The sequence below is a fragment of the Gobio gobio genome (genome assembly GCF_949357685.1).
Source record: "Gobio gobio genome assembly, chromosome: 13".
Classification (NCBI taxonomy): Eukaryota; Metazoa; Chordata; class Actinopteri; order Cypriniformes; family Gobionidae; genus Gobio; species Gobio gobio.
The window spans coordinates 18,536,899-18,553,927 of NC_137106.1; the positions used below are offsets into that span (position 1 = coordinate 18,536,899).

Sequence of the window (17,029 nt, forward strand, 5' to 3'; positions counted from 1 at the left end):
AACATGCCATTCAAAAAAATTGGGCACAAATGGGTTAAGTATTTATAAAAACTATACAAACAAAAATGCTCCTATAGTTACTCCAAGACTTAAAAAGCTAATTATGACTTAAATTATGCACTCTAATAAATTGCACATACAAAAATGCTACAAAGAACGTTATATTTAACGTTTATTATATTTAACAGATTTTTTAACAAATTATGACTCAAACTATGGATGAACAAACAAAAATGCTTTTATAGTCACTCCAACACTTAATCAAGAAAATTAAGACTTGAAGGATCAACTGCAATAAATTGGTCATACACAAATGCTAGAAAGAATGTTCAAGGATATTTACCAAATATTAACTCCATAAACGGTGCAAAAACTCTCTTAAGCACCTGTAAAGACACTTAAGCAAATTATGACCCATAAACTGGATTAACTATACCCTCTACAAACAAAAGTGCTATTATTGATACACTGAACTTACCACTAAAAAATTAAAATATACAAGTTCTTGTAGCTCTATCCCTATCTTAAATAATAAAAGATGAACAGTTGTTTCTGGCATTTCTATTCACCTTCAAAATTGACGCAGCATTAAAATTTGGCTCGTCTGGATTTCCTTATTGTCAGTGAAATGCGTAGTAATATGTAGATAACTAGCTAGCTAGTGATAGCTTAGTGACAGCAATGAAACGTCCAATGCCGTCCAATATTAGTTGATAATATCGATAATAAGAAGTTAATTTATTTCGTTTGACACCTTTATGGCTGAGATAAGAAGACTTACCTCTATACTGGGCTTTCTTTTGATCGTCTGCCTTTCTCTTTTTCCGTCCCTGTGCACTCGAGGGTTTAGACCGCTTCATTTTTGAAGAACGCGCCAGTGCTGAGCACTTGCCTGACCTAACGCCTGTGCTCGACAATATTCACTTTCAATTCAATCTAATAATCAGGTTAAGTAATTAAACGTGTGGCTGAGGGGGCGCCCAATGATGATCTTGTTTAATAAACAGTATGTTTTATTTCGCTTGTTTTAATTCTATGCTTAATGGGAAGTAAGTTTAAGTGCGCCACTAGAGGGCGCCTGGCTGCGCCCCCAACAAATTTGTCGCCCTAGGCAACCGCCTAGCTCGCCTATAGCAAACGCTGGCCCTGCTGAAAGGTGATGTATTATGGATGAGAATCAAGTAGCAGAACAGGGTCATTCAGACCTTTCGTTCACATTAATCCTGCACTGCCTTTCCCTTCTCCTCTATTTCCGGTAAGACTTCAGTGTGAGACATTTTCAGGTTCAGATTTACAATATCCTGCTACTTCACACAGGGCTGAATAATACTGGGGCCTATGTTCTCCTTTTTGTGAAAGACTTTCCTTACATGACCTACGAGAAGGACAAATCCCATCTCCTAAACGTAAAACTAATTATGTATTTTGTAATTCTATAGAGTATAACGTCAAATTGCACATTTATGATCACATCAGAAAAGCACAAGAGGTCCAGAGAAAATGTCTCATTATGTGTTTCAGACAGAGCAAACCTCCTGTTCCAGCTAATCCAAGCACATAATTGGCCAGGCTGACGCTCATTCATTTCTAGAGTAAATGAAAGCTAAACACAGTGCTGATCTGTGATTGGCTCCTGACAAACTGGAACTTCATGCTGTGAACTATATAGCAAACAAAGCCACGATAACACATAATGAACTCCTCGACATGACCTGGAACATTTCATACAAGCCTCATAAAACAGATACTAAGCTGCTCCTAATCTTTACAGAAATGTAAAATAAGCAATAAAGTCAAATGCCTTTTTAATATTGTACAGCTCTGTAGACATTAAACCATTGTACAGTATTTTGCAGGGTACAGTTGTGATGGAAAACTTTGTGATGGAAAACATAAAAAGTACAGAAAAGGGTTGTATGTCATTCAGCGTTTATGTTTGAACTGGAAATGCCCTTAAATTCCACATTTCATTCCTGAATTGGAATTTAGGTTGCAAATAGAATGCATAACTGACAGAAGTTTCAGCAACACTGTCCTTACAGCCCTTATAATGCACCATAAAAGGTACTGTGTGTACGTTATCTTTTCATAAATAATAGTAACCAAAGTTAAAATGCATTATGATATTTGCAGATTCTGATATTGATTGTTTATCATGTGCTTTAATGCATTATACTTTCTAAAGGTGTGTTCAATGAATAGATAAGTATTATAATGTATTATAACTGTGGTTACAATTATTCATGAGACCTTACAATGCATAGAAGGTGTATTACAAAGCATAATTACTGCATTAAAAATACTTTTATAATGTATTATACATATGGGGCCCTGAGCGCATGGTATGAAGCGCATGCCGCAGGTGCACTTTTGATAGTTTAACGACAGAAAAAAAACGTGTCTGCACGGCAGGTGCAGGGTCCAAAGGGGTTGTACCTAGTCTCTTAATGAGTCATGGGTGCGTTTTGGGCATAACATGCAATAAACCAATCTCCCATTCCCTTTAAATGCCAGTTGCGCATGAACGATGGGGGATTCGCTATTTACATGGCGGAATTTGCAAAAGCAAGACTGAACGCTTCTTCGAAGAGGAATCCTTTATTTTTAATATTTAATAATGTTTGTGTGCTGCTGCACTGTGTGTGCAATAAGCAGAGTGTATGCACTTTTTGCACTCGCTAATAGGCGCATATTATTAACATGCCCTTTAAACAACACGAAAAACACTGCGCTATTGACTTTAAACCAGGTTTAGACCAGGGGTTTAGACACAAGTGCAATTGCTATTTAAACCACGTGGTGCTGGACGTGAAAATTATAACTGCGTTGAGCTGAAACTTGTACAAAAAAACCCCCACTTACGTTACTGAAGTTTCTTATGCTTACCAAAGCATTTATTTGATTCAAATATGCTGATCAATGCCTGAAAAAAAGAATGTTGAAAAAAGTTGTGCTGCTTAAAGGGTTAGTTCAACAAAAAATGAAAATAATGTAATTTATTATTACTCACCCTCATGCCGTTCCACACCCGTAAGACCTTCGTTCATCTTTGGAACGCAAATTAAGATATTTTTGTTGAACTGATTTAAATATGTTTATAATATATGTTTTTAGTACATTAAAGGGGCACTATGTAACATTTTTATGTATGATATTACATAACAATAATTTCCAAAAACCACTAGGCCAGTGTTATATATTTTGTTCAGTTGAGAACTTACAATATCCCAAATGTTCCCAACTATTTGTAAATCGTGAGAAAATTGCCATTTTAACCAAGGAACCGGGACGTGTGAGGGAGTCGCCTGTCGATGGCATCATATCTGCGTCACCCTCGGTTTCTGAAACGCTTTACTCTTACTACAGTGTGCAACAAGTGTCATAGCAACCGCCGAGCAAACGCACAGAGTAACGTCATAACATCATTTTCAACACACTCAGATGTATCTAATATGATAAACAGAGCTGCGTTAACTCATCCTCATATCCGGAAAAGCGGAAATGGCGCCGGCAACTGAGGCATAATAAAAGTCCCGCCAGCGACTATGCCATAATAAAGGTCCCGCTGCTTGCAAGGCTTGTATTGCGCTCTTCTTATTAACAATTTCTCCTGCTCTGCTTCATACTACAGTAACATTAATAGTCACATCCATGAACATGATTCCTGCCCGAGTCCTATCCCGATTATTTTCCACCGGCTGTGAGGGGAAGGGGGGGATTCTGCGCTCAAACTTGGCGTCATCAAACTACACCTTTGTTTTGAATAGGCGACCTCTAGTGGACGGAAAAGTTACATAGTGCAGCTTTAATGGATCTTGAGAGAGGAAATGTCAATGCTGGCTATTCAGGCCCCACTGAGCCTCAATTTGTGTTCTGAAGATGAACAAAGGTCTTACGGGTGTGGAACGGCATAAGGGTGAGAAATAAATTACATTATTTTCCTTTTTGGCTGAACTAACCCTTTAATATTTTTGGTGGAGACATTTTTCAGGATTCTTTGTTGAATAGTTGGTTCAAAAGAACAGCATTTATTTGAAATAAAAATAATTTGTAACATCTGACCCCCAAACACTTGAACAGTGGTTCATTAGTAAGCATGTTTTCATGCACTTAACATATGTATATCCAGAAAAAAGGTTATAATATAACAAAAGATTATTAATATCACTGAAATTGGTACCATACCTGAAAAATGATGATAAAATGGGTAAATATAGCCATTGTATTTAGAATCCATCAGTTTTAACACCAGTTTAGCCCTAAACTGCAGGTTATCAGATTTAGTTCCCAACAGAACCATTTCAGAATATTTAATAATATAATAGTAATAGTTAATAGTTATTTTATTCACACGATTGAATGACTGAAAATTAATTATTTTTATGTGACACTGATCGTCCCAATATACACCATCACTATCAAAAGTATTTATACGTATTTCCACTATATGTCCCTACTTAAAAGGCTTACATGGTAGACATTTTAAATACACCATCACCAACTCTTCTGTGTGCCTGTGTTGAAGTGCAAACTGGAACTGAGAGGGAGCCATTTCTGAAATTCAGATTTTTGCTTAACCGTGGAACAGAAGTGCTGTTCTCACTCTGGTATTGCCTAAAAGCATCTGATTCTGTAAGCACATACCTCCTCTTTTGTCTTCTTGGAGATGACCCGGAGCCAGTCTCCAATCATACTGAGAATTGCAGCGAAGTAGGCAAGACCCACCAGGATCCAGAACCACACGATGGGCTTATAATAGTCCATGTAATCAATCTCAGAGCCTCCTGAATGAGAAATGAACCCACATCAACCCACTGAACTCATGAATACACTCGATTACTGTACTTCAGTTTGACTTGTTTTTCTGGGTGTTTGTTTGCTGTCAGAAACTAACACAAGTGCTGAAGGAGCAAATTAGTGACTTCATTCACCTGCTACAAAGTCTCCAAATCCAATAGTGGTTAAAGTGATGACAACAAAGTAGATCGCCTCCAGAGCGCTCCAGCCTTCAATGTGTTGGAAGATGAGGGCGGGGAGGGCCACAAACAGCAGGCACCCAAACAGGATGAACAGGACAGTGGATGTCACACGGATTTTAGTTTGGCTCACGTTCCATTTCTGAGAGGAAAAACAGATGTGACAGGAGGTGAGAATGACGGGTGGAAAAGACATTATAATAAGCTCATTATAATCACTGACGACAATACTTGACCTGACACTGTCTAAAAACAGTAATTCTTAAGCAATGTCAGGCATACACTGTCACACATGAGACATAGAGAATTTCACTACCATTTAAAAGTCTGGGATAAGTAAGATTTTATAATGTTTTTGGTCTCCTATGCTCATTAAGGACGCATTTATATGATTAAAAACACAGTAAAGAAAGTAATATTGTGAAGAATTATAACAATTTAGAAATAACATCCCTTTTATTATATTTTAATGTAATTTATTCCTGTGCTGAATTTTCAGCAGTTATTACACCAGTCTTCAGTGTCACATGATTTGGTGCTTATTATCCATGGACAGTTGCTTAATATTTTTTAGGATTAATCCCCCAGATTAATAGAATATTCATCAGAACAGCATTTATTTGAAATATAAATCTTTTGTAAGAATATAAATTGAATGCATCCTTGTTAAATAAAAAAAGTTTTTTTTATTTTTAAATGTACTAAACCCAAACTTTTGAACCGTAGCGTACATACAAAGAAAATAAAGTAAATTAATAAATAAAAATCACAAACAAAGATATTTGAAATTTGGTTAAAAATGAATGAAAATAATAATCAATTTCCAATGAAATTTCACACTGTTATCTCTCATTTGATGCATCCCAGCTCATGGAAAAATCGGGCAATTTTTTTACATTTTTATAATTGTTCAGATGTAAAATACTTCATCAGGAAGATATTGATTGTGTGTAATGTAGTGGTGTCCATTTTCTGCTCAAAAATAGTGCAGTTGAAATTGAATCGAGATTCACACAAAATTGTTTAAAAATTAATTTAACATTTGTTTTACACATTATTTACCCAAAATTCACACACAAATATTTAGGAAACTATTAAGCAGTTATTAATACACATATCAGGCTTTATTAATAGACTTTATTAATATACATGAATTAGCCAAGCACATGCAGTTATTGCCCGATAATCTCAAACCAAATATACTGTAGGACGAATAATCAGGCTTAAATCACAAGTTTAAAGACCCCCTCAAAATGAGAGTTTTATGGCCTTTAGTCAATTTGTGTTAGCTTCATGTACACCTAGATGGTAGGGTACTTACAAAATGTTGATAATTTTAGCAGATATACACATTTAAAATGTGCAAAAATAGGAACAGGACCAAAATATAGATCATAGAGAATGGGCGATGGAAACTAATTACTCATGCGGCAATACGCAGATTTTTGTCCAATCAAATGCTGCAACCAATCAGCATAATGAATGATGATTCTTGACGTAACTCAAGGCCATAAAATGTGGAAATATGTCATCACAGGACAGAAAGCTGCAATCGACAAGCAAATTCATTGAGTTTACCGCAGTAGAGTTTGTGAAATAAAAAACTTGCCCTTAAAAAAAGATATATTTTCCTTTCAGCCTTTAAGAAATGGTGTTTAATATGTGGTACACAAAACAATGAGTGCACCAGCAATAAATAATTCACTATGCTGCATTGACTTCTGACAAAAAAAAATACTGTATTGTGCTCTTCATTGTACACGTCAATGTTCCAAATTGTTACTGCGCAAAAACACAACAGCTCAGCAGAAAATGAATGTGAATTTGCAACGACTGTTAACAAGATGGCCATCAGAGGCACTTAAATTATTACTGTGAATCATCAAAGTGACCGAATGTTCTGCAGCACCAAACAAGGCTAATAGTAGTAGGCAAGCATTTTTACAAAACAAAATCATTATTTTAGAGCTGCAGGGCATTTATTGAGGGAAGACAATATAGTACATTTCTGATTGAAGGGATTTGAGGTGCACAGACTTTTTTTTCCCTAAATGAATTATATAATGGTATTATTTAGAATATTTTAGATTATTTGGCATGGTGGTAATTACACATTATGTTTTAATAAAAATTTCACAGAATTTGTCTAATCAGTTGTTTTACTTTAAAAAGCAATTTACATTGTTCAGGTCAACATGTAAAAAATGTTTTTCAGTCATTTTTCCAAACATTTATGAGAGTGTTAGTATAGATGTATGACTCTAGAAACTGCTGCACAAGTAAAAGGATTATAATTAATTATATATTATACAGTGGATTAATGGTATAAATCCTGTGAGTATTTTGCTACACGATTTTAGCCAGTTTTAATCTCACCACAAACATCTTTTCCACTTTGGCGATTCCTTTGCCAAATATTGTTCCCAGCTGATCGCCCACTCCTGCCAAGAGGAACCCAAAGAGTGGGATCCCCAGCAGGGCGTAGATAATGCAAAAGATCCTGCCTCCTTCTGTGTGTGGAGAGACATTTCCAAACCCTGCAGAAAGAGAAATCATTCTGTTAGGAAGTATGATTTGCAAAACATACAGGTCCCAGCTAATAGGGAATGTTCTCAGAACTTAGGCTAAGGTTCTGGCAAGGTTCTCTCAATAGCCCCATTTCCACCAAAATTACCCGGAACAATTTGTCCCAGGAACTCTTTCCCCCCAGACCTGCTGCTGTCTGTGTTTCCATCAGGGTCTAAAGTACTGTGAAGATTAGTCCGGTGACGTAGGACTGCACGGGACTTTCCAGAGCCCACTGGATTTCGTCCTCTGCAAATAAACGTAATTAAGCCTGAACCTCATCGTCGGTCCATCGGACGTATTTTTTAAACTCCATTGTTGATTTGAATAGCAAACACCTCTAACTGCACACACCGCAACAGACTTTTAGGTTGAAATAAAATGCTGAAAGTTCCTGAACTTTGAAAAAGTACTACCTCGCAAGCAGGACAGTTTTGAGGGGGAAATCTTTACCCGGAACTTTATTTAGACCCCGGTTCCTGTGGTCGAAACAAACCGAGTACCACCCCAAAGTTCCTAGTTCCTGGGGAAAGTTCCCGCGGTGGAAACGTGGCTAATGTGATGAGCAAACATTCCAGTAATGTTAATACACTGAACTAAATTATAAACGCTTTTGTTTTTGCCCCATTTTTCATGAGCTGAACTCAAAGACATTTTCTTTGTACAAAAAAGGCCCATTTCTCTCAAATATTGTTCACAAATACGTCTAAATCTGTGTTAGTGAGCACTTCTCCTTTGCCGAGATAATCAATTAACCTCACAGGTGTGGCATATCAAGATGCGTATTAGACAGCATGATTATTGCACAGGTGTGCCTTAGTCTGGCCACAATAAAATGCCACTCTAAAATGTGCACTGTATTGGTCCAGAGCAATCCAGAGCATCCCAAACATGCTCAATGGGTGACATGTCCAGTGCTGGCCATGCAAGAACTGGGATGTTTTCAGCGTCCAGGAATTGTGTACAGATCCTTGCAACATGGGGCCGTGCATTATCATGCTGCAACACAACAATGGGCCTCAGGATCTCGTCACCTGTGTTCGTTGTCCATAACATACGCCTGCCCATACCATAACCCCACTGCCCCATGGGCCACTCTATCCACAACGTACATCAGTGCTCACCCACACAATGCCATAAAAGCTGTATGCCATCTGCCCTGTACAGTGAAAACCGGGATTCATCCGTGAAGAGAACACCTCTCCAAAGTGCCAGACGCCATCGAATGTGAGCAAGTCGGTTACAACGACGAACTGCAGTCAGGTCGAGACCCCGATGAGGACGACGAGCATGCAGATGAGCTTCCCTGAGATGGCTTCTCAGACAATCTTGGAGGTGAAGATGCTGGATGTGGAGGTCCTGGGCTGGTGTGGTAACTACTGGTCTGCGGTTGTTAGGCCGGTTGGATGTACTGCCAAATTCTCTGAAACACCTTTGGAGATGGCTTATGGTAGAGAAATGAACATTAAATTCATGGGCAACAGCTCTGGGGGACATTCCTGCAGTCAGCATGCCAAATGCAAGCTCCCTCAAAACTTGCATTATCTGTGGCATTGTGATTTGTGATAAAACTGCACATTTTAAAGTGGCCTTTTATTGTGGCCAGCCTAAGGCACACGTGCAATAATCAGGCTAATAAGCATCTTTATATGCCACACCTGTGAGGTGGATGGATTATCTCGGCAAAGGAGAAGTGCTCACTAACACAGATTTAGACAGATTTGTGAAAAATATTTGAGAGAAATAGGCCTTTCGTGTACATAGAAAAAGTCTTTGAGTTCAGCTCATAAAAAAATGGGTGCAAAAAAAAAAAGGTGTTGTGTTTATAATTTTGTTCAGTGTAGAACATTCGTTCAAAGTTTTCTGGTCTTTAATAATGTTCTCAAAACATTAGCACTAAAATGTTATTTATACATAATTATGGAACTTTTTTTATTAAATATTTCATTTGGATGTTAGTCTAATGTTTTTTAAACGTTACTACTCTTTTTCAGATGATTCAGAGAACAGTAATTCAAAAGTAACATTCCCATAATACTTGCAAAATGATAAAATAGAGAATGCATTACCTAAAAGATCACAAAGAATCACAAAGAATTTAAATGTCCGTTTTGAAAACATTCAGAAATAAAGCTTTCATAACAGGGAATGTTCGGAATGTTCTTAGAACATTTATATTAGCTGGGGTATTTCTGTGCTTCCTAAAACATTCTTATTTTATTTTTTTATAAAGCTTGTAAGATATTTTGTTGATAATTTCTTGAGTCAAACCGATAATTCATGTCAAAAAAAAAGAAAAAGTTTAAAATCGCACTCCCCTAGTGCACTCAAAAGTTTTGATTTAGTTTGCAGACAGCTTAATGAGAATTTAGATTAGGAAGCATTATTTATCTATCAGGGAACATTAGTGCTGAATTATCCAGACATGGAGAGTTTCACAGTTAAGACTGTTTCAACACCTAACATTAGTACAAGCGCAAAGCAGATACAAATCATTACATACATATAAATGCAATAAATGTGCCAAAAAGTGGGATTCATTTCAGCTGTGTAAATGTATTCATTTTGAAATGTATTCAATTCCAGGCCTCTCGACAGCATGGGGAATTACCAAATGGGTCACAGTGAGGTGAGGTGAATTATACATGCCATCAGATTCACACATGGAAAGGGATTTTTGATTCAAACTCATTAAGAATTTACAATAATCAGTTTAATGGCAAGGATACAAACTTTCAACAGCATTTGTAGCAATTTTACAACTATGTTGCCATAACAATGCAATGCAGCAAACCCTAAAACAACCATAAAAATGATGTGAACAACTTTACAGCTCTAACAATACACTACTTTTAACAAGAGAATGAATGTGTTTTAATAAAATTACAACCTGCATTAGTGTTGGGGAGTTACATGTAACTAGATTACGTAATTTAATTACAAAATAAATGTAACTGTAATCAGTTACTTAGAAAAAAATGTGTAATTAAATTACAGGGCGTTTCAGTGCTGGTAATTAGAAAAGTAATCAAAAAGTGATCAAATGTAATCAGTTACATTACATAATAAAAAAGTAATTGAAATAATTAAACTACTTATTACATTTTAATAATCTGTAACCCATTACATTTCCAAAGTAACCTTCCCCACACTGCTTCACATTTATGCTTTTAAATCCTTCAAAAATTGACTTCCATTGTAAGTTCCTCATTGTAACCTTGATTTTGACTTTATGCCACAACTTATGTATATTTACATTAAAGGCACGGTATGTAATTTAGCCGCTAGATGTTGCTTATTCAAAACAAATGCGTAGCTTGATGATGCCTTCAATGAGCGTGGATTCATGGGTGTTTTCGTCTTCACCTCCACAGCCGATAGAAAGGAATCCAACGGACTGTGGCAAAAGCCATGTTCATGGATGAGCTAATATATTAAATTTGAACAATGCCGCTGGTGCAAATGCTAATGAAAGAGTTTCACATAATGTTCACTGGTTTCAAGGCCAGCGGAGATTTTATTATGCACTGCAGTCGGCCAATTCTGCTTTTTTCATTGCGTATATGTGGGGCAACGCAACATTATTTAACACGGTTCAAATAAAAATAATCATTCTAAATCAATTTGAGTGTGTTTGAAGGTATGTTTTAATGTTACTCTTTGCGTTCGCTTGGTGGCTGCCTGGTATGAGAGACTTGTTGCACTCTGCATTAATCTAGATCGATATTAGAATATCATATTAATAAAAACTGGATGACTTAAATTACATGCAATTCATTTCAAAATATATTGTATGATGGAGAAAGCTCTCTCTGATTATGCTATGTTAGCCACTTTACAAAATTGGCATGGTAAAAACATGGTACTCGTGGTAAATCAAGAAAACAAGTGATTCAAACAATAAGACTAACTGCGTTGAGCTATATAACATTGATGGTTTTTCGGTTGATAAAAGTATCCAAACAGTTGCTCACCTGTCTAATAAAACACATAATATATTGAAGCGTCTTTGGTGATTCCATGGTTTCTACGAAATTAAAACTGGACATGGAAACATGTTTATGTTCAATGTTGGAAACGTTTGGTATAATGCAAGTACACAAAACATAGTTGACAAAACATATAACATTGTTCTAGTGATTTTTGGAAAAAAACAAATCTTTCACATTGTGCCTTTAATTTGTACTAAACCAGGAATATTATTTTAAAACCACAACAAACTGCTGATACTGGTTAAGAAACTTTTTAGGAAACTATGATTGGGACTTCAGGGGTGTAGTTTGCGGGGACATTGGGGTAGGCGGGGGAGATCATTCTCAGAAAAACACAATGTCTGGAACAGAAGCGACTTTTGCATCATTTCTGGCCACAGCAGTATGAATGTGTGTAACACTACCACAATAGGAATTTAAGCAATTACAAGAGCAAAAAGCAACAGCAGTGGGGGGCATTTCCGCAAGAGCCTCCATCCAATTACGTTTACTTTTTCCTTGAAACTCATTAAGTGGGCTCAATCACTCCTCATGAACTCGGTCCTCTTTGAAATCTAATTAAATCAAAAAACCTTGAAAGAGGCATAAAAATGGTTTCCTGTGAGACAACTTTAATTACACACGGCACAATGGAGATGAATAACTGTAATGTCTTTACAATGTCTTTTGGAAATATTATGCACATAATGTTCAAGGTTGGATAAAAATATCATACTTGTTCCAGCAGATTAACCATTAGGATTTAAGTTTATAACGTGTGTTAAAATTTATAACGTGTGTTAATGGCTTCAGCATTTCTATTTTCTACTGTGGCCAGACTCTTCATTGTTCAGATAACATCTAATTTCCTTAAATAGAAACAAACAAGATGTAATAATGAATAATTAATTTGCCAGAGATAAGAACCCAAACTGGCAACCGGTGGGGCAAATCCAGATTGACAATAATTCTTTTGCAGCCCCAATTGATTTTGATCAAATCTGCTCGGTCTGATAAAACCAAGTTTCCCAAAACTGCACTTTTAAAGATGCACATATTTAATTGGTGTCATATCTATAATTTTTTATGCAAATTACTTTGCAGACAAATCTTCAAAAGTAAAAAGACATGAGCCACAGGATTTGATGCAGTGGTATGTCAACACGTGTCTTGATCGATAAAAGAGAAATCGATGATGAAAACCGAACCTTCATAGAAAAATGGAATATGCTCTTAATCTCTCTGCTTAACCAATATATCTTATTTGCTCTGTCTGTGTGCTTGTGCTAACCACTGACACACCACATACATGCTAACATACATGTTCAACAAACTGCGAGTTAGTCGCCCACCCCTACTGTGAGTCAACTTTCACAATCCTGAACATCATTGACTGAAAGTAAGCCTGTATTCACAATCTGTTTTACATTTGTTGCTCACATGCACTACAGTTTAAAATGTGGGTGTCATCAACAGTTTTTATGTTTTTGAAAGAATTCAAATTGTGAAATATTATTACAATTTAAAAGAACTGTTTTCTATTTATATTTCACGTTATCCGTTTTCTTTTTGTGAAGGCATAGCTGAATTTTCAGTATTGTGATAATTGTATTATTATTATTATTTTCACCATGTGATTCTGTCATGTGACATGGTCATGTGTTTTTTTGTTTAATTTGAGTGTGTGTTTTATAGTGGCATTTTAGTCTGATGAAGAGCTGTGCTGTCACATTGTAGTGTTCTGGAGAGCTGCATTTGTTTTGTATATTGTTTTTGTAGATTTTTTGTCATGTACCTGTATTTCAGATGTTTTTGTATGTGCATGCTTTCTATTTTTTTCTTAGTATCATGATCCTTGTTACATGGTCCATTTTAACATGCTGATTTTGTGCTGATTTTTTTTAGCATTATGAATGTATTTAATGTGATTTTTGTTTAATTTAATGCATCCTTGCTGAATAAAAGTTCAAATTTCTCTTTTTTTTAAATCCCACACTTTGAAAAGTATGTGTTTATGTTTCGAAAAAATTTAAAATGAATGTGTATTTTCTTTTTTTTATTGCTAAAAATAAAAAGTATCATGTATTTGTGGTGGGGACAGAAAATATTAAAAGATGAAGTACAAATCTGACATACTGGACCTGAAAGAATTAGAAGGCAGAATTATAGATAAAGAGTAAGAAAACATATAGAAAATGTATAGAGCTATTTGGTCATTTTTCCTATGAGAGTTTATATTGTGAAAAATACAGGCTTTAGCAGATTCTCCAGTTCTTCCTCAGTTTCCTTAATTTGTAAACAATAGTTTTAAAAAATAAAATAAAAAAACTGATAATGTTTATCAAAACATATTTGTCATATTTGTTCTCCAGGCAGTCCTTGAAGGAAGGAATTTATGGACCGTACAATTTTTTATCTGGATGGATACCTATGACTATTTTAATAACTTTGGCCCTCCTCAAGTTTTCATCTGAATAATCATAAAGATAGCAATGAAAATAAAAGCACATACAAGTACAAATGTTCTGTACAAAATGTACAAAAAAAGTAGCTGTAGTCCCAGTATTGAAAAGCACCATGAACACATTCACGAGTTATAACAACTAAATGACTGAAATTATGTGTTATAAAAAGAAGGATAATATCTGTTCTCAGCGATGAACTGCCATGTCTCGGTCGATTCTGTTGGTGTTTGACACAGGGAACAAAAAATGTCATGCCACCCTCATTAGTGAAGAAGCACTACTTACTGAAAGACTGACGCAAAACAAGGTTAATGAGCACACAAGTGTGTCTTGTGAGGGCTTCAGCATTGGCAAATACTCTGCACACAGGTGCTGACGCCTATTAGTGAATGCAATGCCCTCACCAACAGATGAACGCATTAGGACACTCCAAAGTGAGTGTGCATCTTTGCTGATGGGGGTGGACAGGGGGAGTTGACAGGTTTTCATTCAAATGACAAAAGAGAAGAATTATTTGGTCGCCTATTGACAAACAAATTAGCAGTTGGGATAAAGGCCAAGCCTGTGATTGACTTTCTTGGGTGACACAAACACAAATAAGAGATTATGGATTATGTTGATTTACAAACATGCATTTGTCAACACGCACATATATGTGCACGCTCACTTACACACACACAAACTGGTTAGGTTTTCATGTTTTATAAGGACTTTCTATATAGCCATAATGATTTGTATACTGTACAAACTGTATATTCTATCCCCTAACCCTAAACCCCATCACAGAAAACTTTCAAACGATTTATAAGCAGTTTTTTTCATAATGACTAAAAAATGTCCCCACAAGGACAAGGATTTCGGATATTGCCATCTTTGTGGGCGTTGTTTTGTCCCCATAGGGACATAGGGCGCTTCATGCTGGATATGGAGTAAGAGAGAGGAAGGAAGCTGGAAGCCAGGAGCAGATGGGCATATAAACATATATATACATATACATATACATATACATTATACATATACATATACATGCTCATGAAGACTATTTATTTGATCATAAATACAGAAAAATAGTATATTTGATCAATTATTCCTGTGATGGCAAAGCTGAATTTTAAGCAGCCATTACTCCAGTCTTCAGAGTCACATGATCCTTCAGAAATCATTCTAATATGCTGATTTGGTACTCAAGAAACATTTCTTATTATTATCAATGTAGAAAACATTTGTGCTGCTTAATATTTTTGTGTACATGTGACACATTTTTTCAGGCTTCTTTGATGAATAGAAAGTTTAAAAGGACAGCATTCATTTAAAATATAAATCTTTTGTAACATTACATTTTGTCTTTACTGTCACTTTAACGCATCCTTGCTGAATAAAATGTTTTATTTTATCTTAGTGCCCCCAAACTTTTAAAAATGTACATAAAATATGGAGATCTGATTTGAAGCCCCAAGAACTTGGCCTCTTTCAACTCTGTATAAAAGGTCAAGCTATCAGACCTGTTCGGTTCATTAAATGCACTTTATACTTCACCACCTAAGTGGGGAGTGGACACTGGAGGATTGATGAAGGGGGGCTAGCTCTTTAATCCACTACTTGGCTCCGTTCCAGCAGGTTTCAAAGGTGCCATACACATGTATTCAAGAACGGTCAAAGCTGTTGAAAGGATTAGTTAAGGTTCATTAATCAAGATTATTAAATAACATTCATGCAATGTCCTACACATCCTTAGTGATGAAGTCAAAATGAAAAATGCAGCTGCTGATTATTTGCTGAGAAATGAATCCATAAATTCTTGAGTGTTCAGACCATATGTAGGCTAAACCTTGTGGTTAGGGGACAAAACTCATAAGTTGATTATGTCCCTTTTAATAATAGAATTTAACATTAAAATGTTCATTTTAGTTGTTAATGTTACGTTGAGGTTTAGTTTCCTTTTCCTTTTCATGGACTTGTTTCCATCTAGTTCATCTAGCCTTTTCAGGGGGTGGTAAAAACTGGTAAACTATATCCGTAAAACAACTCATAAACTATTATAAAGTGCATGCTCTCCCTTTCATTACTGGCGTGACCAGTATCGCTCCGGAGACTATAAAGTGGATTACGAGTTGGTACTGATCTATCAGTGAGCTTTAACTTTTTAGCAAAACCTGCCTTGAATTGTCCCTCGTTCAGGCAATGCACCTGCATTGCTTACATGACATTGTTGTCGCTACAGCTGCTCGAGCGCGGAGAAAATGGTGGACAGTGGATGAGGGCGGAAACTATGCTAATACGGAACAGTCTGTCAGCGCAGTGGGTGGAAACGTGCAGATTAAGGGGCGGTGATATTATAATAGATCCCCTTCCTACGTCAGAAGGGGAGAGAAATCTGAGCGGCTCGTTTTTTCACATGCTTGTAGAAAAAGGCTTACCAAAACAAAGTTACTGGGTTGTCCGTTCACGTTTTCTGGGTTGGTAGATGTACGGGGAACCCGATTATAGCACTTAAACACAGAAAAAGTCAGATTTTCATGACATGTCCCCTTTAATGAGATCTCTGGGTCATATATTGATAGCCAAGGATGCCCAAGACGATGGGATGAAATGGTGAGGAGATGACAAACAGGATAAGTTCCTCAGTATAAAAAAGTACAATTTGGAGTGGCGTTTATCCCTCTCCAATGGGTTTATTGTCAACTGCCATGATATGTATGGGGGGAGAGCATGGCACAGTAGGGAGTTGGAATTCATGAATCAGTAGCTGGCTCCAGAATCAACTAGGGCTGTAACACAACGGGCCTGATTAGCAGTGAGATTGGTAGTGAGAAATTGTGGGAACATGAGGTTAGGCTCGCCTTGGTTGTTCCAGCCCTTGTCTTTAATGGGCAAGAGACACACTGATGACCAGGGTGTCCACAGTAGAAACATACTGTAGAAAATTAAGTAATTGGTGCTGCCATTCTTCACCCAATTTTCATAGGTTCAGGTGACTCATGGGAAACATGACTGGATAGTTCAGTGATGGTGGGAACTTCACAGGATAAACTGGATCGTGGCTGGTTTCTAA

At 36.5% G+C, this 17,029-nt stretch overlaps 1 protein-coding gene across 1 annotated transcript in view; it reads right to left on the reverse strand.

The window, feature by feature from the left end:
- Positions 1 to 17,029, reverse strand: part of kcnk2a (potassium channel, subfamily K, member 2a) — a 32,340-nt gene that overhangs the window by 4,812 nt on the left and 10,499 nt on the right. Inside the window, exons 4-6 of the mRNA XM_079833362.1 lie at positions 7,353 to 7,513; positions 4,932 to 5,118; positions 4,645 to 4,784 (exon numbers count right to left, since the gene is read on the reverse strand). Of these exons, the coding sequence (XP_079689488.1) occupies positions 4,645 to 4,784; positions 4,932 to 5,118; positions 7,353 to 7,513 (488 nt within the window). The remainder of the gene's footprint in view (positions 1 to 4,644; positions 4,785 to 4,931; positions 5,119 to 7,352; positions 7,514 to 17,029) is intronic.